This window comes from Orcinus orca, chromosome 20 (genome assembly GCF_937001465.1).
Source record: "Orcinus orca chromosome 20, mOrcOrc1.1, whole genome shotgun sequence".
Lineage (NCBI taxonomy): Eukaryota > Metazoa > Chordata > Mammalia > Artiodactyla > Delphinidae > Orcinus > Orcinus orca.
Window position 1 is genome coordinate 17,150,602 of NC_064578.1, and position 27,126 is coordinate 17,177,727.

Here is a 27,126-nt window from a genome sequence, read left to right on the forward strand (position 1 = left end):
GCAATATGCTTTTTCATACCAAGATGGGTCAAGGCACCATGAATGATCTCTGTCAGTTTCTACTGCAAACACTAACAAAAGAGAATTTAGGAAAGCAAATCAAATTGTTTGTAATTTTATTTTTTAATGTTAATATTATTAATGCCAACATATAAGTCTGTATTATTTTCCAAAAAGCCAGCATTCCACCTGGCTTTTATATCCTTGTCTTTCACTATGGGAATTCTCTAGCAAAGGGCAAAAGAGTTCGTTTTCACCCATTACCATTCTGCAATAAACTATTCTTTTTATTTGTTATGCTTAAAACATTTCAGTACAATACCCAATATCTTTTATACATTAGAAACTAAAAAATTTTCCTGCCTACTGCAAAAGTGTAACGAATTAACAAAAAATTTTTTTACTAAGTACTCACGCCAGTGTCATATTGTTGCTCGGATCAAGGCCGACTTCTATAACAGTAGTGCCTTCAATGTCCACTTCTTTGCAGGGAGTTGTATTTCGCCCAGTTACCCTGCAGGCCTGATAAAATCCATGTGGTTTCACTCGACCAGAGTCATTGCCCACAAACACCTGCAACACTACTGGCTCATTATGGCCTTCCAGCTGGAGTGAGATAACAGGGAGCATAAACACTAATCAGCATTTCAAATAATCTAACTGTAAAATCAAACATTTAAGACCAAGTTCTATATTATTATATTTATAACTGGATTACAATAAAGAAATAACAAGTCTTCCAGAAAAACAGAGGTAAAATATTTTCATATAGGAAAATTGGCTAAATTTTTGCAGAAAACTCTAAGTTTTAGTTCTGCAATAATCACATTTTAATTTTAGATGTTTAATGATAAATTATCATTTGTAATTAATTTGTACAACCAGATGAGAATGCATACACAATCCTTTAAGGTATTTATAAATTTACGGACTGCCAAAGCATGTGGGTTACTCAGGATTTACCACCACCACTAATGGAAAATTCACTAAACTGTGCTAGTGGCATCATTATCATCATCATCAAATGAGAGTACATCTACTAAATTTTTACTCTGTTAAAGCTGTTTGAGTAGGAAAGTGTTTGAAGTGCAGCTATATAAATACTAGGGGTATGGAGCTCATTTTCATAGACTAGATACATATATACAACATCACAAAATCCTAGGCCAAAACATTATGGTCTGAAAAACTGCTGGTTCAAACCAGGACCTATGGGTCATTACAGATCTCTAGCAAGCCTTCATAAATTAAATTATAATTTGTATGCTGAAGAATAAATAAATATTTAAAAGAACACTTGGGAACAAATGTTTCCAATGCTGGTTCTTGATAAGGTTTGTAAACATTGAAGCTGCTAATACAGAATGCAGAAAATCACAAAATAACTTGTACAATCCACATCAAAGTGCTTATAAAAAAACTCATATATCTTCTCTATCCAAGAATAACTGTATCTCTGTATCTATGGGTATCATCATAATGAGTCAAATAAGCAGCAAATAAGCAGTCTACCCAAATTGTTAGCAGTACCTTAGATCAGTGTCTGGCACACAGAAGGGTACGGTATTTGCTGAATGAGTGAATAAGTAAACTTTTAAGATCAGCCAATTCACTCCTTATCACAGGCAATTAATCTAACTACTTCTGCAGACAAGTATTTAGACAAAGCATAACTTAAAGTCAGAGCAATTAGGTTAAAAATATTTACCAAACTATCAAAATGTCTGGTTAGACAAATATTTATACAAAGCATAACTTAAATTTCTCACTTGCCTGTTACTTGTCCTAAGATGGGGGGACTGAAAAAGGATTGGCATGATGAGTAGTAGAGGGGTAGGAATGATACTGTACATGTGATTATTAACAAACCGTATAATGGTCATGAGTAAGCTTCTTGATCCCAAGTTTCTACCATTATTTCTTTCAAGTATAAAACAAAAGGCAGTTCAATTAAATATTGTTCAACTAACACATTTACACAAACTGTATTTACAAGAATCTACCATGTGACTAGCCAAAATTCCTCCCTGTTTAGTATTTTGCAAGGGGTAGGAACACTTGTTAAATAAACATCCCCTACTCCACTTCTTTTGGTTTGTCTTCAAAGAGAAATAGTCTTTTCAATAAGGTATCCCAGGTGCTAAAATTTAAGTGTCCCCTCTTTCTTCTGTTAGTCTAAGTTCTGAAAAGATAAAGACTCAACTGATATCCTGTTTTAAATTTTTTTAATTAATTAATTAATTTTTTTTTGGTGGTACGCAGGCCTCTCACTGTTGTGGCCTCTCCCGTTGCGGAGCACAGGCTCCGGATGCGCAGGCTCAGCGCCCATAGCTCAGGGGCCCAGCCGCTCCGCAGCATATGGGATCTTCCCGGACCACGGCACGAACCCGTGTCCCCTGCATCGGCAGGCGGACTCTCAACCACTGCGCCACCAGGGAAGCCCGATATCCTGTTTTTTAAACTGAAGACTTAAGTTACCTATCAATCAATTATTTTCTGAGTTGAGTAGTCCTGATTGCTTTAGCCATCTCAAAAACCTTATTTTCCAAGTCCAAGATAATTTCTACAATATTTCTTTGGACTCACTTTAAAATTTCTTCTTAAATATAAGGTGTGAGAAGAATCTAAAACAGTTGCTACCAATGTCAAATATAAAGGGAAGATAATTCATGATTGCCATATATTTTACTTGTTAGAACACACTTTCATCTCTCCTTTCATTTAAACTAAAATTCAAAGGACATCAGAGTAATAATATTTGGCCTATAATTCAGTCAGACTTTTAATTTCTAATATATACAACTATTAGTTTTATTTTAGGCAGCTTTTTGGTTAAAAACAAAATAATAAGTAAAAGTAGATAAAATTCTTCATATATTGCTAACTAAAATAAGTACCTTTACTGTAGGAAAGCCTTGCTGTGTTCTGTCCTTTACTGAGCCACGACTACCCTCAGTTAGGTACCGAGCTCTGTGCTGGGTCTCAGGTTGTACAACTATCTTCAGCTCCTTTCCCTCACTTTTAACAGGATACTGTCCGCACAACATAGGGCTCTTCTTTACTCCAGTTCCTTTTTGGTTTTCCAATGTTCTGAGAAGTCAAAGCACAAAGTGGAAAAAGTATCAAAAAGAGTTTTCTACAAAAGTCATCTAAGATAAAGGAAGAAAGAGAATAGGCAATAACATTAAAAACAACTGATTATCTTACTGACAAAATAAAAGACAGCCTAAGGGACACTACATTCCATAAGTAAAGTATCTTTAAAACTTTTGTAATTAAAGAGAATGTATATATGTATATAACTAAGTCACTCTGCTGTATAGCAGAGATTGGCACAACACTGTAAATCAACTATACTTCAATTAAAAAAAATTGAAAATAAAATTTAGTGGTAAAGTTGGACAGGGATGACAAAGAATGCGTATGTGTGGCAGGAGGAAGGAAGACTGAATGCAATAAACCAAGAATAACAGGAAAGACAATAGCTAATGTCACTATAACCTTTCACATTGCACTTCATTCAAAATAAAGTTTAAAAATTACATATATGTGTGAGTGTTACCTAAAGCTACAAGATTACTATTATTTTCTAATAGGACTTACAAAGCAAAAGAAAAGTGGGGGTAGCACAAAGACACAAACAAACAAAAAAACACAAAAGGCCTTAAAGAAACTGAAGGAACATGTACATATTCTTTTGGATATTTTCCTTAGTACATCAAACTGAGAAAATTATACTAAAAAAAAAAAAATCAGTGATTCAATTTTAATTTGGAAATTAGCTTTACTCTAAACAATCTTTCTCAGAAGTTAAATTTTTCAGAGTACTTTAATTTGTGATTAATTAAATAATTAAAGCCCTCAGCATATAAAAAATTTATAATCTGTGCTTTACAGATAGGCAATCTAACTTATTTTTTTAAATTGGGTTTCTAATGTTTATTTGTATATTATGCATTTGCTATGCAGAATGTATGTTCAAAGAAAAATATTTCAAATGGTGGTTAGGACTTCAGGTCAACACATTTAATCTGAAGTACTGTATATATGTGATAAAAATAAATAGAAAACAATACTATTAGTTTAAAAATTACCTATGTATATTTAAAAATAGAGTCAGGGCCTATAATGCTTTCTGTATCACTTTCCCAGTCCTAAGTTTACACTCAAATTGAAAATAAAGGAGCCAAGAGATGACTGTGGACAAAATCCTGTCCAAAAGCAAACAGGTCCTAGGAGAAATATTATGACTTCAAACATAGAGGAGCAATGGTGGCTAAGCAGCCTTAAATCTAGCTCTAATGTTTACCTCTTCATTTCTAACCAAGTTGTTAACTCAGTCATCAATAATAAAGAGGGAAAAGGCTATGTTCTCAATGGAATTTTGGATTGGGGTGAATCCATGGCTAGGATGCAGTAAGGTATGCAGTTAGACTGACTGGGTGAGAGGAAGGGTTCTGAAGGGAAGTACTTTGCTCAATCATCTTCATATTCCCTAAACCTTGCACAATTCCTGAAACAAAAGATGCTGAAAAAGTATTTGTTGATGAAGGCAAACTTGTTGATGAAGTTTGACATAATTAAGTCAAAGATTACCTGTGTAAGTAATTTAAAAGGCCCTGGAAGAATAAATTCTATGAACAAAAGTATCAAGTCAAAGTCAGAACAAAGGGCAATAAATCCTATTTTTTCATCATTCTGGGTAGAAATTCAAATATTTGCACTGAATACAATGTGCAGTACTTTGCATACTATAATGATACTGTTTTATACTCATTAAAAAAATCAAAGCAAAAATATTCATCTACTTAAGCTATGTAAAAACATTCTCTAAATATGCACTGAAAGGGACTAAAAGAAAAAACAGCAAAATCTAATAGTTGTATTGATTTATTAGATTATAGGTTATTTATTTTCTTCTATTTTTCTGCATTTTTCAAATGTTTGTAATTAATATCTATTAATTTTATAATAGGAAAGGGAACACTTTAGTCTGAAATATAAGGAAAATTTAGCATATCATTAATTTGGCAAGATGTGGCTTTTGTATTCATTTATGCTGGCCAAGCTAATATTTATGAGGGTAAATAGATGATATTGAGTTTTACTATTTCAATAAAACAAAATATTTCACTTGGGATGAAAATTTTAAGTTGATAAAGTATACACATTATGGCTTAAAGAAGAATAGCACATGTAATCAAACAATTTCTGAAATGATACTTTTAAAAGCCCTTAAAACTAACTTTATTCTCTAGGCTTAAATGTAAAAATTGAATACATACATATTTAGATCCCTAGCTGTGTAAAACAATAAAAACATCAACTAATTCTTAGAAAAGCAGTCATTCAAATTACTAATTTTTAATGCATTATGGCTTAAGGAAAAAACAAGAAAATAGCAGCTAATTGTATGGGATTTTACTTCTAAGTGATTATCTAAAAAGAAAATCCACTGTCTTGGAATATTCTATTCAGAACTTAAAATGACACTAATTCCTTTGTGCTGTACATCCTTCTGGTTGCCTGTCACAAAAATAATTTTCACTATAAAATGCCTAAAACAGGTTTCACATGCAGGTGACATCATATCTTAATTTCTAGGAATATCTAAAGAGACATTGGCTACTGATTCTCAGGACATTTAGGTGAAGAATTTAAGAAAAATATGGCTAGGAATGTTTAAATACTGAGTAGTTTTTTAAAAATGATTTTGTTTTCTTAATAAACTCTTTCATATAACATTTTATTCATACAAAAATGCTATTTCCATCTTGAAGATCCATAAAAACTGCTGTACTCAACATGTTTGAGGGTACATTTTCTATAATTTAGCATTATATAAATGGAAATTTTATGGCAAAATTTCTTTCATGTTTCTAACATCTTCCTTATTGAAGAACATAGAACTTTAGTTTGAGATCCCCTTAAAAACTGTTTTCAAAGGCCTATTTTTCTATATTTATATATGGTTTTATCCTTTCCTTAATATAGTTCTTATAAATTCAAAGTTTAAACTTCTTCTATCATTTTCATATGCTAGTGTCAAATATTTTTCCATTACCTAAGAAGCTGGACATTTCTTCTGCTGCTTGATGAGTTTCTGTTCCATGAATTATTTCATGAGAGATTTTGTCTTGACAACTGTTATTATACTTTCCCTGGGTAACCTCAAATCATTTCTAAGATATATCTATCATACAAAAGCAGAAGCAGAAAAGATGTAGGTCAAGATATCTCTTTAACAGCAACTGCAAATCATGTGTGTTGACTATCTGTAAGTCAAAATTTTATTTGTTCTTCATTCTGAACTTTAACATTTATTTCAGTATAAAAATGAAAATCTCTCTTACGGAACTTAAAAAAAAAAAAAAACACTTTCTCCACAGAAGCCCGAATAAACACATACCTGTATTTAATGATAGACACATATGAGCCTTTTAAATCTCTGCTACTGCGTTTCAGAGCATTTTCTATAGATAACAGTTCTACAGATATGTCCTAGAATTGTTGACTCTGCTAATGGCAACACTTTAGGAAAGGGTATATGTTGTTTTCTTTTAGATAATTTCCTAATCTGGACTTTCTAAAAATGAAAAATATGTAAATGTGCGTTTTTATTTACTATTATCACCCCAAAGGAGTTTTAAATGAGAGTAGAGAAGAAAGTAGTATAGAATAATCATTACTTAAATGGTAGGCATTACTTTAAAAATATACTGAGAAAATATTTAAGGACAAGTTTAATACACATTAAGAATATTCTCTATAACTCTCAACCAGATTTTTAACTTAAAATATACCAATGATGTAATCAAATAGTGAAAACAATCAAAAGCATCTCCATCACATTCTGTGACAGCCTGAAATTGTAGGAGATCCTGGGTCAACTAAAGGACCATACATACCCTGCCACCCAAAAAAGTAATCTCTCAAGATCCAGTGAGTTAAATTCTATCAAACTATGCTGAATATACTGTAGGAAAATCTAATCAAAAGTCTAGAAATTAAATGTTACAATAAAAGTATTAAAGGAATCAGAAAGTTAAAAATAAGTCATAGTATTCTCTACTTCAGAAGTGAATATTCTATAATATAGCTATTGAAACATATTTAGTGAGTGTTGTGAACTGGCAGAGATGAATGAAAACTCAAACAGGCACCATGATCCTGGTTCTATCACCCTTTAGATATATAACCCAGAATCACAGAAAAAAAAAAAAAAAAAGTGATACATTTATTTTTTTAAAAATCCTGAATTGGCATAATATATTAAAGAAAAAGCTTAAAATAAATACATGAATCTAAGTTGAGAATCAAACTATCAATTTAGTTTTTCTTGTTTTCATCAAATAAAAGAAAAAAGGGAAATAAAGACTAAAATCTTCACAAAAATGGAAAATGACTGAATCATTTGGGGAGACAACATGAAAGGGAATACAAACTAGCCCTCTGTAAATGTTTGTTTTAGCTGGAGTCATTGCATCACTAGTTATTTCTATGAATAAAAATATTTTAAAATTCTTTTAAAGTATAAGTCCATTTGAAATTAAAAAATTATTTCTAAACAGATTATTTTCATTTTCTACTAAATCTTACCCATACTAAGATAACTATTGGTAAAATCTACTGGTATTTTATTTTCTTCTCTAGTGAAACCTGATAATTTTAAGTTAAAATTTTCATGTTATTTCAATGATAAAACTAATATCTTTGCTTTAGATGCAAACTTGAGCTGAGCAATTAAGAAAAATGAGGAATGATTTATTTTTTTGTTTTGCATAATGGTGAGAGAACTTTAAAAAAATGTGAATACCAACCCATTTCCTGCTTTTGAGTTGCCTTTGTTGTCCGTGGTAAGCTGAGAAAGCACATAGTGAGGTGCTTTGGCACTGTCGGCATCAAATATATCCATATTAGACTCTTCACAATCTCGTCGTTTGACCCCCGGCCTCTGCTTTGGATTTCGTTTTCGTGATTTACGAGGTACCTCAGTGTTATCATTGTAGGAACTGGTGCTCATGTTACTGAAGTTGGAGGGGGAATCCTCCATCCACATACTGCAGCTCTGCTCAGATTCCAATCCACACCCCTCATCCTGGCAGGACATCCGACTGTTATCCAGCAAGTCCTCAGGTGGTGGTGAGATGTACAAGACTGTGTGCCTCTTCGGTGTTGATGGATGCTGCTGAACTGTGTTACTGGTTAACTGCTTTTCACTTACCCCTCGGTTACTTACCCCCAAGGCTGAGGAGCAGCTCTCCACTTGCATAGCCTTGCTGTCGGTGACTGAGGTAGAATAAATGGTAGGGCTGGAAGAGGTGGTAAAGGAGCTGCAAGCACCGCCCATGGAGGAAGAGGAGGGAGCTGAAGAAGCATCTGCAGTGTACAATTTAAGAGTAAATACACTATACATGTTTTCACCTATGCTGGCTAGCAGTCCCATTGAAAATGTGATTTGTGAACTGATTGTTTTTCCCCAAAATGAATAGTTGGAATTTGGTTAAGTTTTAGAATATAAATGCTTCAAGCAATACAAGGCCTAAAAAATGCAATTTTTAAAAATGCCCAAATAGCATTATTTTACTTGTGTTATAATTGATAATTTTTTAAAATCTAATTTAATGTTTTAAGCTGTAAAGCAAAAACAAAGCTTTTATTGCCTCAGCTGGATAGTTCCACTGAATTTTAATCATTTAAAATAATAAAAAAAAAACCCCAATATGAAATATATGCTTGTGGTCCACATTCAATGCCAATTAAATAATTCATTATAGAATTTGAAAAGTGGGACTGTGCTTAGCCACAAAATATTAAAATAAGTTTCTAACCTATGAAGCAGAGAACTACAGGTCATTTTTAATGCAGACACTCCCTGCTTCAGAGGCAAATCCTGGAATAAAAATATGAGAAAATAAATGAGAAAAGAGCTGCTGATTATTCCAGATATCAATTATAAAATGAGAAATAAATAGAAAAAATATATAATCAACTGAATTGGAGGCAAAATGGAACTGGTACCGTCACTATGATTGTTTTAAAATCTACAAGAATAAAAGTGAAAAAGGTTTGATTTGGAACATGCTGGGCTGTAGAAGATAAGCAAGTTAACCACTGAGGGTCTCCAGAAGTTGGAAGTGGCAGTTCAAAACCATGATCTCTAAAATAAATAAATCCACCCTTTATCGCAGAATGAAAAACAGAAGAAGGACGTATTATTGGATGGATTTTTCTTATTGGCAATTGGTTACCACTGTCCATTTCCTCTCTCTTTAAAAGGCCTCCTTGATTTTAACTATTAAGGGAATTTCTTCAGATGAGTTAACAGTAAATTTTATTGGCTGAAGTCTAACAAAAAAGAGTTAAACAGAAAAAAATCTCTGGAGACAACCAGAATTAGTTCTTATAAAAAGGTTTTTTATAAAACCATTTACCTATTATGCCTAACAAAAAAAGTCAAAAGTAGATCTTTTCAAAATGTGTGGCAACTGGCATAACAACTCATTGAAAAATGCTACTACTAAACCCTTAACAACATAATATCAAGAGGCACACTAATAATGTTAAAGTTGGAAGTTATCAGTCCTATACAATTTTATCTTGTATAAGATAAGGAAAGGTTTACAATCATAAACACATACAAAAATGAAAATAGGTAACGTGACAGACAACTAAAAATATGTTTAAATCTAAAATTAATTTTTATCTATAGCCATGTATGCTACTGTTTTAAAGTGGTGTAATATGATAAACTTAAAACTGTGATGTGCAGTTACTGGAATTGCAACATCCACATCAATTATATAAAGAGTGAAATGTCAGAATGCCAATGTTTCGATAATCAAAAGCCAAGTGCCAAAGATCTATTTTTAAATTGAAAACATGCACCAAAACACTTAAACCATTTGAAAGAACTAAATGCACCCACAATTTTTCATTGCTGTCAAGGCTGAAGAGCACAGTTATTAATATTAGCCATCAATAATGAAATCTACATAATGCCACATGGAAAGATTTTTCTCAACTACCATGAGTTAAAGCACTTAGAGCATTTAGATGATACCAGTTCCATTTTCCAGTTTGTATCCTTGTCAAATGCAGTAGCTGAAATTGGAAAATTCAGTCACTTTAAACTGCATTCCAATTTAAAGAAAAATTTTTATCAATTTCGTATCATGCATTAATGCAATGTTTTCTTAGTAAATAAATATTTTAAAAGATTTGTAAAAACTACAAAATCTAGATACTAATGTCAGTGACAGTTTAGGAGCTGATTTGTAGCCACTTTGGGTTTAAATAACAAGGTTTTTCCTTATTTTTTGAAAAATATTACAGAATTCATTTTAGAAAAAATAGAGAAGGTATTATGTCTAACATTCCTCCATCTGTTCCAACTATTGGCAAAAAAGAAACTAAACTTTTTGTGTGTATGAGTCTATGTTCATCATTTTCAGAGAAATACAAGTATGCAGCATGCAGTATTTGCAGTGGAACACACAAAGCATGCAGCATGAATTCTGTGAACTTGTATTTCTATAAAGCAGCTTTCCCCCACCCACTCTTTTTGAATCTAAGTACCATGCACATGAGAATGCAGAATATGAACATCTCAGGGATCCCTGTCCATGACAGACGGAAAGTTAGGTGAAATGTAATCATGAACTCAAAAGCAAGTTATATATTTATGAATTTAATATGCAAGCTATAACCTAGCATTGCTCTTTGAAGTATGTGTGATTTTATCTTGCAAATCTTATTTAAAAATCATGGTTATAAAACCCAATTGATTTAACTGTACGTAAATATCTGTTCTGGGACAGGTATGCCAAACTGTGATCTCATACCCTACATAAGTTAAAATATTCTATACATTTTCCTTTGACACCTAACACACATTATGAATATTTTACCTGCAGTTTCCTGGATATACTTACTAAATAAAAAAGTTCATTAGCACAAAACTATAAAGCTGAAAACATAAACTCTGTCAAAAGACAGTAGTATCATTTAATTTTAAAAAATTACTTTTTAAAGGTTACCTCAGTTTGATCCTAAATTACAAAGGTTCTACTCATTTTAAGAATACAATGAATATAAGACAAATTTTTTTAAACTATAAAACTCTTTACAATAGTATCATTATCCCTCTGATGATGATGAAAATGGTGTATAAAACCCTTCACATAAGCATGTTACATTCTGGTTAGCAAGACATCACCTAAGTGCATTAATAATGCCAGGTGAGGTGGTGAAGTAATAAGGGATAAGAACTATGGGCCTCTAGAGAGTATGGACAACATCTTTCTCATCTTAGACCCTCCTGACACCTAACATACTATGACTTGCATGTAGTAAAAATTCAATTTTTTAATTAAATTGATTTATGAGAGGCCAATATTTGATATGTATGATGAGTTACATTAAAGTTAAACTGGTAAATAAATGTACCAATGTGTTCATAATGGACACATTATCAGGTCAAAAAAAAAAAAGATTTATACCTTGCTATAATAGCATTAACTTATACAGGGAAGGTTCAGAAGTAACTTAAGAGTTTAATGGTAACTACTCACTATTTCTACAAAGAATGTGCTAATAACTTTCTTTCTTGAAACATACATAAGCCAAATTACCTACTTGTGTATTAATCCATAAATTCACTAAAAATAACAAATTCTTAATATTATCTATTAAAAAGTAAATGCATAACATAATAGCAAGAACATTTTAGATTTCTAAACAGTAATTTGTCATTTCTAAGCATTCCCAGAAAAGCACAATGAATTCCTGGGAATATTAGAAATGTTCTTAAAATATTTACAAAAACGTTTTAATCTATATATTATTAAATTTCAAGAAATAGCTTAACTGACATTCCATAGAATTAAAATGCTAATGTAATCCTGCCTCTTCTATATATTCCTTTATAAACAAAATATGGTAACTACCCCTCCCATCCCTTTTTGGGTTTGAATGCCCATCTTTATCTGTTAGGAATGTAGAGACTATGTTTAATTGCTGCTTATTAAAATAAAAAACTCCAGTATAAAAATGTTTTAATAATTGCTTTTATTTTCTCACCAAGCAGAACAGTCATAATGTATTCTTTTTATAACCTTATAATTTATTTGTTTTTTAAATCCCTTACCAATCCTTCATAAAGTTGAAAGTTTCTTCCTCTTAAAATTATTTACTCACCTAAGTAATGTGTGAATAAATTTTTATTATTTCTTTTATGAAAAACCTTATCTTTGAACTTAAAAGAATTTTTTTTTTTTTTACTTTTTAAAGAGTTTTCTTTCTTTCTTTTTTTTTTTTGATGTGGACCATATTTTAAGTCTTCATTGAATTTGTTACAATAGTGCTTCTGTTTTATGTTTGGGGGTTTTTTTGGTCACGAGGCATGTGGGATCTTAGCTCCCGGACCAGGGATCGAACCCGCACCTGCACTGGAAGGCAAAGTCTTAACCCCTGGACTGCCAGAAAAGTCCCCAAAAAGAATTTTATTCTTCCATAGCTTTTTCTGTGACCACAGAGAGCACAGCAACACCAAAGAGAAAACTGATAGACCATTTTTATAACTTACTGACAGAAATTTATAATCTCAAAAGAATAATTTTTAAATTTATAAGTAAAGAAAAGCATCACATCTATAGTATTCTATATCTAAACATAAAAATTTCAGATTTGTTAGATTTATTAATTGGCAGTAGCCAATTACTAGGCCAAATGCCAGTAATGATGGTGAACTTAAACTGTATATTTGGCTTCTTTCAAGAACTGATGTAATCATTAAGGTTCACTATGAATATTCAAAGCACTTGGGATAAAAAGAATAGCAGATAATATCTTCCTGGATATTACAGAATTTGCAAGTACAGTTTACCCTTGAACAACACAGGTTTGAACTGCGTGGGTCCACTTATTCACAATTTTTTTTTTAAATAAATACATACTACAGCACTAGGCAACTTGTGGTTGCTTGTATCTGTGGATGCAGAGCCAAGGATAAGGAGGGCTGAGTGCAAAGTAAGTAATACATGGATTTCTGACTGTGCTAAGGGACAGTACCCCTACCACCCTCGACCCCGTGTTGTTCAAGGGTCAACTATATTATTAATTTGATTGGAAAGATGAAAATGGAGTTTTAAGTGGTACCACATAGAGAAACCCATGTAGTTTATATACTGCTTTCTTAAACTGTATTTTAAAATTAAGAACCATTAGTTCTAGATTTGTAAACGAGAAATTATTTAAATTATCATTATCATTTTAGTGCTTTAAATACCATAAAAAAGAGATGATACTTTATGTGGAACTAACTCAACTTTTAATAGAAACCTTTGAAATTAGAAACATTCTTTAAAGTCCTCAAAAGAAACAAATACCTTTCACTGATTTAAAAAAATATGACAGAAATGACATTTAACTAAGCTTCCAAGATAAAAATGTGGTCCCTAGCATTTAAATATGCACTTATATTTTATAACTTCTCAACATCAGTGCAAAATCAGTTGAGTTACCTTAAAAAAGCCGTAAAAATTTGCAAGTGTGCTAAGTGAACCAATAGTGGAACGGAGAGGGAGTAAACTACTGACTGTTCAGAAAATAATAATAAAAATCAACACAGGTCATTTGGAAACAATTTCTGGTCTAAAACCCTTACTGTTCAGTCTCAGTAATTCTTTTTAAGTATTTCCATTTTTCTTACTGGTAACAATGACTTCAAATCTAAACATTTGTCTGATAAAAGTCACCAGATACAAGAATGTATTTTCAGATCAAAGAAGAAAGATATTGAGAGAAAAAAATTATAAGGCCAACATTCATGTTGCCAAGGGACTGAAAAATCTAGAACACACAAAGTGGCTGCAAACCTGCTTTGTCAACACCTTACATGCCAACCTTCGTTTTCTACTTTTCTTCTTCTTCTTCTTATAATATTAAGGTAAAGTTTAAAACTTTACAAAAAAGTTTTAGTTTCAATCAGTATCAATCCACTATTTAGAAACAAAAAAAGAAAGGAAGGAAGGAAGAAAGAAAGAAAGAAAAAAGACTTAAGAAGAAGTCTGAAAACGAGACCGACCTATACCCTGGGTGAGATTGGATGGGTTAAATGTCTCTGGCACTATTTGTCTTCACTATTGACAGACACTGTCACACAACCCACCACACGATGCCTGTCTCTGAATGGCGAAGCTAGAATGCAAGTTAAGTGTATTAATAGAAAAAACAACTAGCATCCCAGCATATAAAATAAGCAATCCAGATTACTTTACCAAAAAACAAAAATAAAAACAAAACAAAAAAAACAAAAAAAACAAAATTGTAGGGTCGATCATTTAATTTACATGTTTAAAACAGTTCTAATTTCCCATTTGTACTTTTCCCACCCAACATAGGTTTACATGCTACTATAAGCAATGTTTTAAAACAAACTTTAAAAAATTAAATTATTAACATCCAAATAAATGCATGTGGGTAAATTTCTTATTCAAAATTTTTGTTAACTCATATTCACCAATTTGTTCTCCTGTTTACTAATGCAATCTAATCCATAAGCCAGAATGTTCTCTCTAGGTGTTTTTAAACTATGCCCTTACCCAAATTCCCTTAAAGAGTATACGACGATATGTTCTGACCAATACACTCAAGCACTAAAAAATATATACATTTTACCAGCAAAAGAGTAGTTTCATTTCTCAGGCCAACTTCCAAACACTTCCTCATCACCCCCCCCTCCAAAAAAGTTACTAATTTACACTTTTTAAAAAGATTCTTGGCCATGCCGTGCAGCATGGGATCTTAGTTCCCTGACCAGGGATCAAACCCTTGCCCCTGCATTGGAAGTGAGGCATCTTAACAAATGGACCACCAGGGAAGTCCTAATTTACACTTTTAAATTAGATATGTTACTGTGCATAAAACGTTTGATCCTAGAGGCTCTATTTAAAAAAAATAATTAGCACTATTGCTGAAGCTGAAGGGGTTGTTACTGATTTACTAGAGACCATCCTTCTCTCCTTCAGTCCATCAAACTGCCAGTCATAGTTCTAATACTACACAATAATTACTCTCCCGCTTTTAATCTAAATTCTCCTAAAATAATTATTTTTATCTTGTCTGAGTGCCATTAATAAATATTCACAGAGTATTTATTAAAGAATGTTTCCTAAAAAATAAAATGCTTACAGAATTTGTAAGTGTCCTGACACTGAGAGCAATGTTTTAAATATATATTTTATCCTATTCAACCCTAAGTATTTAATCACAGTGTAAAATAGGTACTAGGTACATATTACACAATCTGTTTTTTAAATCCTTTCCTCTTGGAAGACAAAGATGCTTTCTATCATCCAGTGATTTAAGTACTACAGGGTAGCATCAGTCATTGATACTGGGTGGAGACCAAAAATCCCAGAAAGAATCCTCACTCTCAAATAATTTAAACACAAAAGGGAATAACTATACTAGCTGATGACTACATTTATTGTTGTCAAAGACCCCAGGAAGAACAGGGTTTTTTAAACAAAAAGACAGCAATTATACTACTTGAAAGGTAATGTTTACTTTAAGACAAAAAGAGAGATTACCACCACATTAACTTAAGAACTAGAGAGAAAAAAAGTTCTGAGGGATGCTATTTGAAGGTCACTTCAATGCTTTATCATATAATACCTTTTAAAATAGTTTAAATTAAATAATAAAGTCATTCCTATCAACTCTAGTCCAATGTCTTCATATTTCTTCTTTTTCAGAGGTGACCAAAAAAGGGAAAATAGTATTTGTATCATTAAAATCTTCTGATATAATAATTCAGAATGGTTTTACAACTGGATCTGGATTACAGTGTACATTAGATCCAATTGTAGATAAAATGTCTAGACAAAAAACAGAAGTCATAAATTGCTCTACTAGAAGTTTTGATAATTGATCACACAACTTTATCATTTCATTTTTTAAAAAGTGGGAAGAGAATTCTAGGAAGAATACTTAATCAGTCAACTTTGCAGAATCATCCCTTTGGGAAGTGTCTGTTCTCCCTATGATTCATCATCCTCTAGCAATGCTTCTTTTATTTACAAGGGCTCCTAGTGAGAGTGTCAACATTAAAGAGTAAGTCAGAAAGGAAATCCCATGGCCCATGTGTTGTCTGATATGCAAAACTTCAAAATGAGGTAAAAAACAGACTGAGAATTGAAAGAAAGAAGCAAAATAAAGCTAAAAAACTTGTTTTTATAAAAATAAGATCTATTTTTTAAAACCTTACTAACAAATGAAAGGAGAAATCCATGTGGGAGGGAGGTCAATGTTTACCGAACGATCACTGATTATCAGGCAGTATTAAGTATTTTACATATTTACCTTCATAATAATCTTAAGAAAAAGTTGTTGTTACTGTCTACTTACAGGGGTAATATGAGAAATTTACTGAACTTCCACAAGGTTCTGTCTATATGATAGAAATGATATGATAGCAATCAGATTCAAATTAGGTCTTTATGATTCCAAAGCTCATGCTAATTTTATTATATTTCACATATGGGAAAAGAGAAATAATGTCATAGAAACAGGTGAAGTCTTTTGTTGTATCCTACCCTAATCAATTCCCCTCACTCCAATCCCAGCTGGAGTGTTTTTATACAACTTTATTACTATTATTTATACAACTAATTATTATAAAACAATTAGTTATGGCAATACTTTTTGCTTATTATCAATCTTATTGGTAGCATAAAAAAAGTAAGCCTACTTCTGTGCATTAATTTCTTAATGTGAAATTCTACAAAACACATAAACAAAAAAAGAAATTGTGTCTATTTGATGTATGTAATTTGTCTATGAATGGCTGAGAATCTGTGTGCAGTTTTAAAATGCTATTCTATAGACTCAGGTAATATAAAAATCTGCTTATTCTACCAGAAAATGAAAAAACCACAATATTTATAAAAGTTGCTAAAAATTAGCAAGAGGACCAAAAAAGGTAAACATTTAGGGAATAAACCATTAATAGGCCATGTGTACTTTCTGTCAGTGAAAATGTATAATATGGATAGTCTCCTGAATTGGTAACTGTTTCTGAATTAACCATTATGGCCCAAGTTTGCTGATGCTCTCCATTCTAATAACGCAGATGTTAGTAGTACACATCTATACATACGTACATACACACATATTTCTATATGTATAAATGTATGTATTTAGATTTACTATGTAATTTTAAAAGTCAGAATGAGGAGAAAAGTTTTTAAACATGTTGTTACTTCAACGTGTTTGTAGCTAGGATCTGACTTCCTTCTGGAAGTGGTCCAGTTTTCTAGGAAAAGTAGGAATGACCATATGGAATAACCAAGATCAATTCACACTTCAGCTCACAACATCAATATGTAGGTTACATAGGTGAATTACTTTTCCTGTTAATGGGCTTTGGGTTTAATCTTCGGAATATATACTACATAAATGGCCCAAATTCTGAAATATGTTAACCTAGTTAGCCCAGGAGAGCAGTCAAAGGCAAATTTGCTCCTTAAATTTAGTCAACTCAAGAAAATAAGAATTACATAACTGCAAGTATCTTCTAACACTAGTAAACAAGTTACAATAAATTCAATGGGCTAAGTACTCTGTTACTGTAAATAACTTTTATAAACAATTTATATTCTTCTAGAAATAATATTCCTATTTTTTAGATCCTGAAACTTGCAGAGGAGAATGAGTATGGCTTTTTCAACTCAATGTCCTACACACTGCCTAGTCCAGGATCTTGTGTTTCCCTAATTGAAGTGACAGAACATTATGCTAAATTCCCTAAAGTACAATGGCAAGGAGAAAAGAACTTAGACCTTAGTGGGAAAGAAGAGAGGTGTCTTGTGCCTGGAAGGATTGAGTTATGATATGATATGATGGACGGATCATATATATATGATATCCATATCCATACCATATGATATGATATGGATCATATGGATCACTTCATGTAAATTGTAAAGTACAATTCCTATCACATAGTAGGAACTCAAAAATGATAGCTTATATTTTCTTCAACTCAATTTTTGTATAGTTTTGCTGTTATGGATGGTCTACAAATTTCTATGATTTTAATTTAGGTGATTAAGGTGTCTGAAGTATTGGGATAGCCAAAAAGTTCATTCGGGTTTTTCTGTAACATCTTATGGAAAAACCTGAATGAACTTTTTGGCCAAACCAATAAATTAAAGCATAGCTGTTCTTTGATTATAGGACATTATTTAGTTCTCTAGTGTCCCCTCTTATACTATAAATAGCACACAGTTAAGTTCTTTCAGTATAGAAAATACCTGTTAGGTACTTGCTGTAAGCATAAAATTCAAAGCACTATTTAATAAGTCTCTTCCAACAGAAAAGTTTATTATATGGATCACTTCATGTAAAATTATTAACTTTAATTACAGCCTTTAAAAACTTTTGTATGTGCTTTATTAGTGTATATACCTATACATGTTAAAAACTGCTACCAAGTATTCATGTACTGAGATATTATTTCTAAAGAGGACTAATATATAATTCCTGAAAGTCAAATAACAACTTTATGAAAACAACAAAAGAATTACTAACTAGTTATTCTTAAGATTCTCTGGCTGAATTATAAAACCTATGGTTTGATTAATTCATTGTTTATTTCAAGAATTAGAATTAAAACATTTTAAAGAAACCTGAAATAATTACCCTAGCAAAATATTTTGATATAAACTAATAAACATGATGCTACATCCCAAGATGAGGACAAATAGAATTTAGGATAGAACAAGAAAATAATTTGATTTCTTAAAATGAAGAGTAAAGTTTATTGTTCACTTCTGTGAAAGACTCCCTATTTTAAATAAATTAAGACAATCTAAGGATAAAACTGTAAACATGTAAGTAGATTTTTAAAAATACTTGATTGGTATGTGAATTATATCTCAATAAAGCTGTTATTTAAGAAAAATATCTGCCATATCTCTTTTCAAAAATCCAAAATTCTAGTGTAACTGTTTTAGTTCTCCTTAATAATACTTCTTATATTTTAGTTCCTTCCAACCTATACTGTAGGATTAAAGAAACAAACAAAAGGAATCCTTTCACAACTTTCATTTCTTCTTGATCAACTCCTTATTTTGCCAGAATTTATCAATTCATGTAGATAACTTTTTTTTAGTAAGTGATAATTTTTAAATTTATTTATTTATTTATTTATTTGGGTCTTTGTTGTGGTGCACTGGCTGCTCTAGTTGCAGTGAGTGGACTCTAGGGTGTGCGGGCTCAGTAGTTGTAGCACGTGGCCTTAGTTGTAGTATGTGCGATCTTAGTTCTCCCACCAGGAATCGAACCCTGGGCCCCCTGCATTGGGAACGAAGAGTCTTAACCACTGGACCACCAGGGAAGTCCCTGGATAACTTTTTTGTGTTAGGAAAACAGTCTCTGTCTTAATTACTAAGAACCTACAATATTCTTCAGAAAGTCTGTACTTCTAAAACTTTTATTCATTTATATATTGAACCTCAAACTCCTAAGAAACTTTCTAGTGCGACAAAAACAGATGCCTTTTAAAAATGGGGAAGAGTACAGATTTCAGACGGTTGATTTCCAACTACACCTCCCAGATTGTGACACTTGGCCCTATGGAGAGGGGAGGAGTTGTAAGGAAGTAAACCTCTCCCCCATTCCCAACTCTGGGTCTTACCAGATAAAAGATGTTATTAATGAGAGTATGTAAAAGTGTGAATAGTGTAGAAGCAGAAAAAAGGTTTAAGAGACATTCTTTTTACCCAGTATTCTGGATTGTGGATTAGCAGCATCATGTTTACTCATTCCTTCAGTAATACATAAAGGGAAAAAAATCTAGATTGGCGAATCTGAGAAACACATTTTTAATAATTAAATAATTTAAAATGTACATGAACACCTATATGCCCAGCCTCTAAATTTTAAAATTTAAATTGATTTAGAATTTGTGAAACACAAACCTTTATGGCAGAACTAGAAGTCTGTTCCCACCAGGCCCTCATACCTGATAGCAGCCAATCCGGCTCCTTCAAAACTCTGAAGAATTAACTACATCAAGAGTCATCATTTTTATGCATTTCATATTTAAACAGCAAATGCTATAGATTAAAAAAAAATCAAAGAAGTCTAAATTAATGTATCTTTCCCTAAACATCTAGTCTTTTGGCCAGGAAACACTGAATAACTGGTAAGTTACTCCAAATCTCTTTGACATCTATGTCACTAAGGACATTAATATGTCAAATAAAAAAAGCAACTCTAATTATACATACTAACTGATATCCCTACTATAACTATTCTGCAATTTAAACTCTCTTACCTATAATGTTACATGACAAAGACTCTATTCTACCAATAAGACATTAGAATTCTAGAATAAGACTATGTTGGTTAAAAGTAAACGTGTAAAAAAAATTACAAACGACTTGGTTTTAGATCGTAGAAACTTTGTGTGTGTGAATATATGAAAATTATCAAGGTCACCTCTTTACTCTCTTCACAATCTTTACAATGTCAATAACTTCTTAATCTAATAAGAATTCATTACTTCAGAATACTTCCTTCGGTTAATTCTTATTTTCATGATTTTTCAACTCAAAGCCTTCATTCAAATTTATCTGGAGAGGATTATGGAGGGAGGGAGGGAAGGAGGGACCTTCAACATTCCATTAGTGACTCAAATTCAAAAACTTTCAATATTTATATATAAAAACTTCTAAAACTGAGTTTGGTATTATTTCAAAGGAAGTGTCGTTCTTTTTCCAAACCTAGCTAACATTTTTTCAGCTTTTAAAAGGAACTGGATCTACTGTCAACAGATGTTAAAAAGCACAGAAGAAACAGACTTTTAGTTCTATACAGATTCAACATGTCTTTAAACAAATCTCAAAAGATACAAAAGAAATCAGTTAGTCAATTTCTACTTGTGGATTTAAAGTGAAATATTTCATTAAAATTAAAAACTATATATTTTATTATCTGATACTATTTTAAAACTAGATTAAATATTTAAATTCCAGAAAAAATATTCAGTGCATATAAAGTGAAACCAGGTCATCTTAACAATTCAATTACTAAAATGTTCACAATTAAATCCACAGAATCTGTTAGAAAATGTCTGGCAACACATGAACAGTGAGCAGGGCTGGTAAGTTTCTTGGCCATGTTTAAAGTTTTCCTGCCCTCAACCAGGAAGGCTGCATATTGCACTATACGGCTCAGGGGAAAGATTGGTACACAAGGTTAACTGGACTTAGGTTAATGCAAATAAGAAAAGTACCCAAAGTTCTATTATAGTACCAATATCCTCATTTAAATCACAACCTTCCGCTTCACTGTTCTTTTTGAAACAAAAAGAATTTACTGAAAACAATGTTTTGATGGATTTTAAGTACCATTTTAAAAGATGAGAGGTATCATATTAGGCAAGAAACCTCTAATTAGTAGGATAGATTAAACTTCAGAGTATATATATGTAATTTTCTAACTTTTTTAAAACACCAAACACAGTAGTCTATAAACCCAACTAAAAAAAGAATTACAGTTGGGCAATATAATATTACTGAAAGCATTCTTTATTAATTTATCACTAATCAAGACATTTTTCAATTAGCTTGTCTGTCAATCTTGTAATTCAATCAAAATTTGAACCAATTTTATATAATTATAAAGTGTATGATTTGAGAGCTGATTAAAAATAAACTTGATAAATTTCAAACATTACTTTCCATACTTTTTCACTGATATAAGAAAATGTCTTTATATAAACATTACATTCAAATCTTCCATTTACTTTCAACTGAATTTAAAATAAGTATAAAGTCACATATGTTTTTAAATGTAGGGAAAAGGTTATAGTAACATGCTACAAACAGAAAAGACACTTGAGTGCTTGAGTCCTTTTTTCAGATTATACAAAATAAAACATTTTCCCCTTTGAGCAAATTTTTTAAAATAATTGTTTTATAGAGACTCAAATATAATTTTCTACCCATAGCTTGGTATTTATAATAACCTTTTTATGTGCAGTAAACAAAAAAACTTTAAACTTGTTCCCATAGTTGAAGATAAGGTCCATTCTGGGAGATGGCACTAATAGATGTGCCAACGTGAAATTTTAAGAAATAACAGTTGTATCAAGAATATTGTATACTGAAAGTTTTTAATGTTAAAAGTATGTACTTTAAAACCTCCTAAAACAAACCCTCAAATCACACTCTTTGATATGAATTTTGCCAGCACTGTTCATGTTGACCAGATAATACTTTTTCTTTTAAAAGTAAAATGAAATGCATACCAGCAGCAACTACAGCTGGAGGAGGCGAGCCTGCCTCACCACCACTTGTCTGACTCATTGATGCTACAGATGGTTCTCTAGATGGAGGTAACTGTAACTCCTTTGGGAGAAGATCATAGACAGATTCTGTTGGGGGAAAGGGAAAAAACTTTTTTTAAAAGGAGTATAAGTCAATAACCTAATTATGAGCACAAAATTAATGTCTTTTCACTCATAAGAAGAACTATATTATTCATACACATACACTAAACTTCATGTAACTACTGTTGTAAAAATTATTAGCAAATATTTTTCTATTATATACTTTTATTGAACTGATAATGAATTTTCCATTCATTCTAACCCCTGTTTTCTTCTTGGTTTTATCCCTCATGCTTACGATGATCTACAGAAAAAGTTATTAAAATTTTAAAACTGTATAAAACTAGACAGAAGAGATGTCAAATAACCCAAGATGCTCCAATATCTTCCTTTAAAAAAAAAAAAAAAAAGAGCATAACTTATCATCCTTTACATATGAGATGGCATGTACTAGTGTATATCAGCTTTAAATTGGCTTCTCCAATTAGACCAATCGTCTACTGCTCTTTTACTCAGCACCTTTATCAAATATTTTAATTTGCTATCATAATGCATTTTTCCCTCCTAAAGAAGAGAAAAAGAGAAATGTTATGGCTCAAGGAACTACTTCTTACTCTGAGGTATCTCCAACTCTAGAAAGGCACAAGTATAGGATACTCTTAAATCACTAAGCACAAGTGCCTATATTAGATTATGATTACTTTTCTATCCCAGATTAAAGAGTACTGTATCTTTTTAATATATTTTATAATATTCTAATTGTCCATAAAATCAAATTTACATCTACTATTTAAAAATTGTTTTATAGTTATTATTACATGGTTTTTGGACAGAAATAATCATCAAGATATCCACTAAAGGTAGTAGAATCAATGTTGGAAGAAACTTCAAAAGACCAGTTATAATCATATGTCTATTTTCTAAAGAATCGAGGCACAGAGTTTAAGGGACTTGCCTAGTATTCTAAGAAAAGCAACATTCCAACTATTAAAGAAGATTATTAACTATTTGTACTAAGTGATTAAAAAAATAAAGGTAGCACTGTAAGACATTTTATCCTTGGTAGCAAACAATACTCTCAGTTAACTGATTACCGAATTCATAAATACTTTGATCCTCCCAGTTAAAATACGTATCCTGAGTTTCATGTGGATAGGAATAAGAAAGAATATCATGAAGGAAAGCTAAAATTAGAAGTTGTAGTATTAAATGATCTCTGTTCACAGTAAGGAATCCACTTAAAAATTTTTCTTTCGAAAAACTATTACCTAACACTTGAAATTTTCATCTTCAAATCATTTAGCAGATGTTACATCTGTCTGAATATAATATGCCCTGACTAAAATTTTTCAGCTTGTTAAAATGTTGCTAAAAAACTTAAGTAGATTACTTCCATCTTTCAAATAATATAGGGGGGATAGTACGAGAAACTAATTAAAACAAATGTCACATCATCAAACATAGATTTTAATACAATTATTTTTCTCAATCCACGTTGAAAACGAGACCCTTATACATAGAAGAAAAGCATATTCAAGACCTTTTTTGGGGGGGGTGTAGGAAAATAAACAAAAAGGAAATATGAAAATAAAAATTAGCTTAGATAAAAAGAGAAAGGACCTACCAAAATGCATTTATGTCAAGGGAAAAAAAACTTAACCTAGTAAAAGCCCCATCACTAACCACATTTCACTTTCCCAAAGAAGGACATAGAGTCTAAATTAGAGGTATAAAAGCAATGTCAATAAAAATACATTGGAAAGTAACTAAATATAGAACTTGTTATATTTCAATCTTCCCTATAGCCTACCCCCAAACCAAAGTAATAAGCAAGTCAAGTGGAAGGTGTAGGAAGCATGGATTCATTCCTTCACCAAAGGTATTTTCTGATTAACTGACTCAAGTGTTTGGAAATTAGAGAAGTCAGAAGTTTCTTCCTATCTATCCAAGGAAAACAGCAGGTAATACAGTCCTTACCATCACAGGCTCTGACTTCAGACAAAACTGTGTTGGCTCTGCTACTTTAAACAACTTCTCTAAGCCTTAAATCCTCACTGAAACTCTTCTTTTACCCCATTATCTCAAAGATTCCCTCCAAGATATAACTGTACACCATGACCACATACCTTGGTCTTACTCTCAAGCCTGCTTCCCATAAAACATAAAAAGATTAAAGGGATATAAATTATGCTGTTAGTACTATTGTCCTTTAGTCCTAAATTCAATCCAAATTAAACACTTAAACAGTCTCCACTAGCCAATGAGAGAACTCCTGAACAAGAGCACAGGTCCTTTAAATCCATGAAAACAACAAATAGTCCTCCCTCATGTTAAGCTGCCATATCTATTTTTCTTGCATTATCTTTTAAATCAGTTAAATAGATAAGGAGGAATGAAATTCTAGATTTATAAGCAAAGAATATGAAGAAAGAGAATGGGAAATCTATAACGGAAAGGCAGTTTCCTGAGACGACTTCCTTAGATAACTATAACCTCTACTACATTTTTTTTTTTAAAAACCTACTAGATTTTAAAAGAATCTACTAGATTTTTTTTTTTTTTTAAAGAGAAAGAATGGTTACAAGGTTTCTTTTCAGGGTGGTAAAAATTCCAAAATTAGATTATGGCAATGGCTACACAGCTCTATAAATATAAATAACTAAACACCACTGAATCTGCACACTTTATTATTTTTTTTTATTTCCTTACCTAGAGGAACTTACAGTTTAGCAAAAAGCAATACTCTGTTCAACCCTCAGTGCTCAACCTTGTTTGTATAATTCCGCTTATATGAAATGTCTAGAACAGACAATTTTATAGAGACAGAAAGTAGGATAGTGGTAGCCTAGGGCTGGGTGAATGAAAGAAAGATGGGTGACAGGTAAAAAAATATGGGCTTTCTTTTGGGAGTAGTGAAAATACTACAAAATTGATTCTGGTGATGGTTTCACAATACTGTGAAGAGAATAAAAACCTTTCAACTGTATACCTTAAATGGGCAAGTTGTATTATATGTGAATAAGATTCTTAACAAAAAACCTACATAACCGAACATTTGTTATCTCATATTTTCTGTGGACCAGGAGTCTGGGCATGGCTTAACTGGGTACTTTGCTTAGAATCTCACAAAACTGCAATGAAGGTGTTGGGCAGGGCTGTAACCATATTGCTCAGTGCTCAAATTTATCTATTTTTGAAAATTTATTGTATTTTTAATTTTTTTTTATACAGCTGGTCCTCATTAGTTATTCATTTTATTCATATTAGTCATACTGACATACATATATGTCAATCCAAATATCACAATTCATCACACCACCACCTCTCACCCCCGCCATTTTCCCGCCTTGGTGTCCATACGTTTGTTCTCTACATCTGCCTCTCAATTTCTTTTTTCTTTTTTTTTTTTTTTTGCGGTACGTGGGCCTCTCACTGCTGTGGCCTCTCCCGCTGCAGAGCACAGGCTCCGGACGCACAGGCTCAGCGGCCATGGCTCACGGGCCCAGCCGCTCCATGGCACGTGGGATCCTCCCGGACCAGGACACGAACCTGTGTCCCCTGCATTGGCAGGCAGACTCTCAACCACTGCACCACCAGGGAAGCCCCGCGTCTCAATTTCTGCCCAGCAAACTGGTTCATCTGTACCATTTTTCTAGGTTCCACATATACGTGTTAATATACAATATTTCTTTTTCTCTTTCTGACATACTTCACTCTGTATGACAGTCTCTAGATCCATCCACATCTCTACAACTGACCCAATTTCACTCCTTTTTAAGGCCGAGTAATATTCCATTGTATATATGTACCACATCATCTTTATCCATTCATCTGTCGATGGGCATTTAGGTTGCTTCCATGACCTGGCTATTGTAAATAGTGCTGCAATGAACATTGGGGTGCATGTGTCTTTTTGAATTATGGTTTTCTCTGAGTATATGCCCAGTAGTGGGATTGTTGGGTCATATGGTAGCTCTATTTTTAGTTTCTTAAGGAACCTCCATACTGTTCTCCATAGTGGCTGTATCAATTCACATTCCCACCAACAGGGCAAGAGGGTTACCTTTTCTCCACACCCTCTCCAGCACTTGTTCTCTGTAGATTTTCTGATGATGCCCATTTTACCCAGTGTGAGGTGATACTTCATTGTAGTTTTGATTTGCATTTCTCTAATAATTAGTGATGTTGAGCAGCATTTCGTGTGCTTCTTGGCCATGTGTATGTCTTCCCTGGAGAAATGTCTATTTAGGTCTTCTGCCCATTTTTGGATTGGGTTGTTTATTTTTTGTTTTTGTTTTTTTCTGGTACGCAGGCCTCTCACTGTTGTGGCCTCTCCCATTGCGGAACACAGGCTCCAGACACACAGGCTCAGCGGCCACCGCCCACGGGCCGGGCCGCTCCGCGGCATGTGGGATCCTCCTGGACCGGGACACGAACCCCTGTCCCCCACATCGGCAGGCGGACACTCAACCACTGCGCCACCAGGGAAGCCCTTGTTTTTTTTAATATTGAGCTGCATGAGCTGTTTATATACTTTGGAGATTAATCATTTGTACACTGATTCGTTTGCAAATATTTTCTCCCATTCTGAGGGTTGTCTTTTCATCTTGTTTATAGTTTCCTTTACTGCACAAAAGCTTTTAGGTTTCATTAGGTCCCATTTGTTTATTTTTATTTCCATTACTCTAGGAGGTAGATCAAGAAAGATTGTGCTGTGATTTATG

The 27,126-nt window shown here is 32.4% G+C and overlaps 1 protein-coding gene across 8 annotated transcripts in view; it reads right to left on the reverse strand.

Moving 5' to 3' along the window:
- Positions 1-27,126, reverse strand: part of NFAT5 (nuclear factor of activated T cells 5) — a 132,546-nt gene that overhangs the window by 37,107 nt on the left and 68,313 nt on the right. For 6 of the 8 annotated variants that reach the window (XM_033434271.2, XM_012534319.3, XM_033434270.2 and 3 more), the window contains 4 exons: positions 22,322-22,447; positions 7,821-8,379; positions 2,898-3,090; positions 416-606 (listed from right to left, as the gene is read on the reverse strand). In XM_033434271.2, the coding sequence (XP_033290162.2) occupies positions 416-606; positions 2,898-3,090; positions 7,821-8,379; positions 22,322-22,447 (1,069 nt within the window). Of the gene's footprint in view, positions 1-415; positions 607-2,897; positions 3,091-6,064; positions 6,946-7,820; positions 8,380-8,831; positions 8,894-22,321; positions 22,450-27,126 lie in introns of those variants that run through there. The other 2 variants (XM_049703955.1, XM_033434277.2) reach the window with 2 other exon arrangements.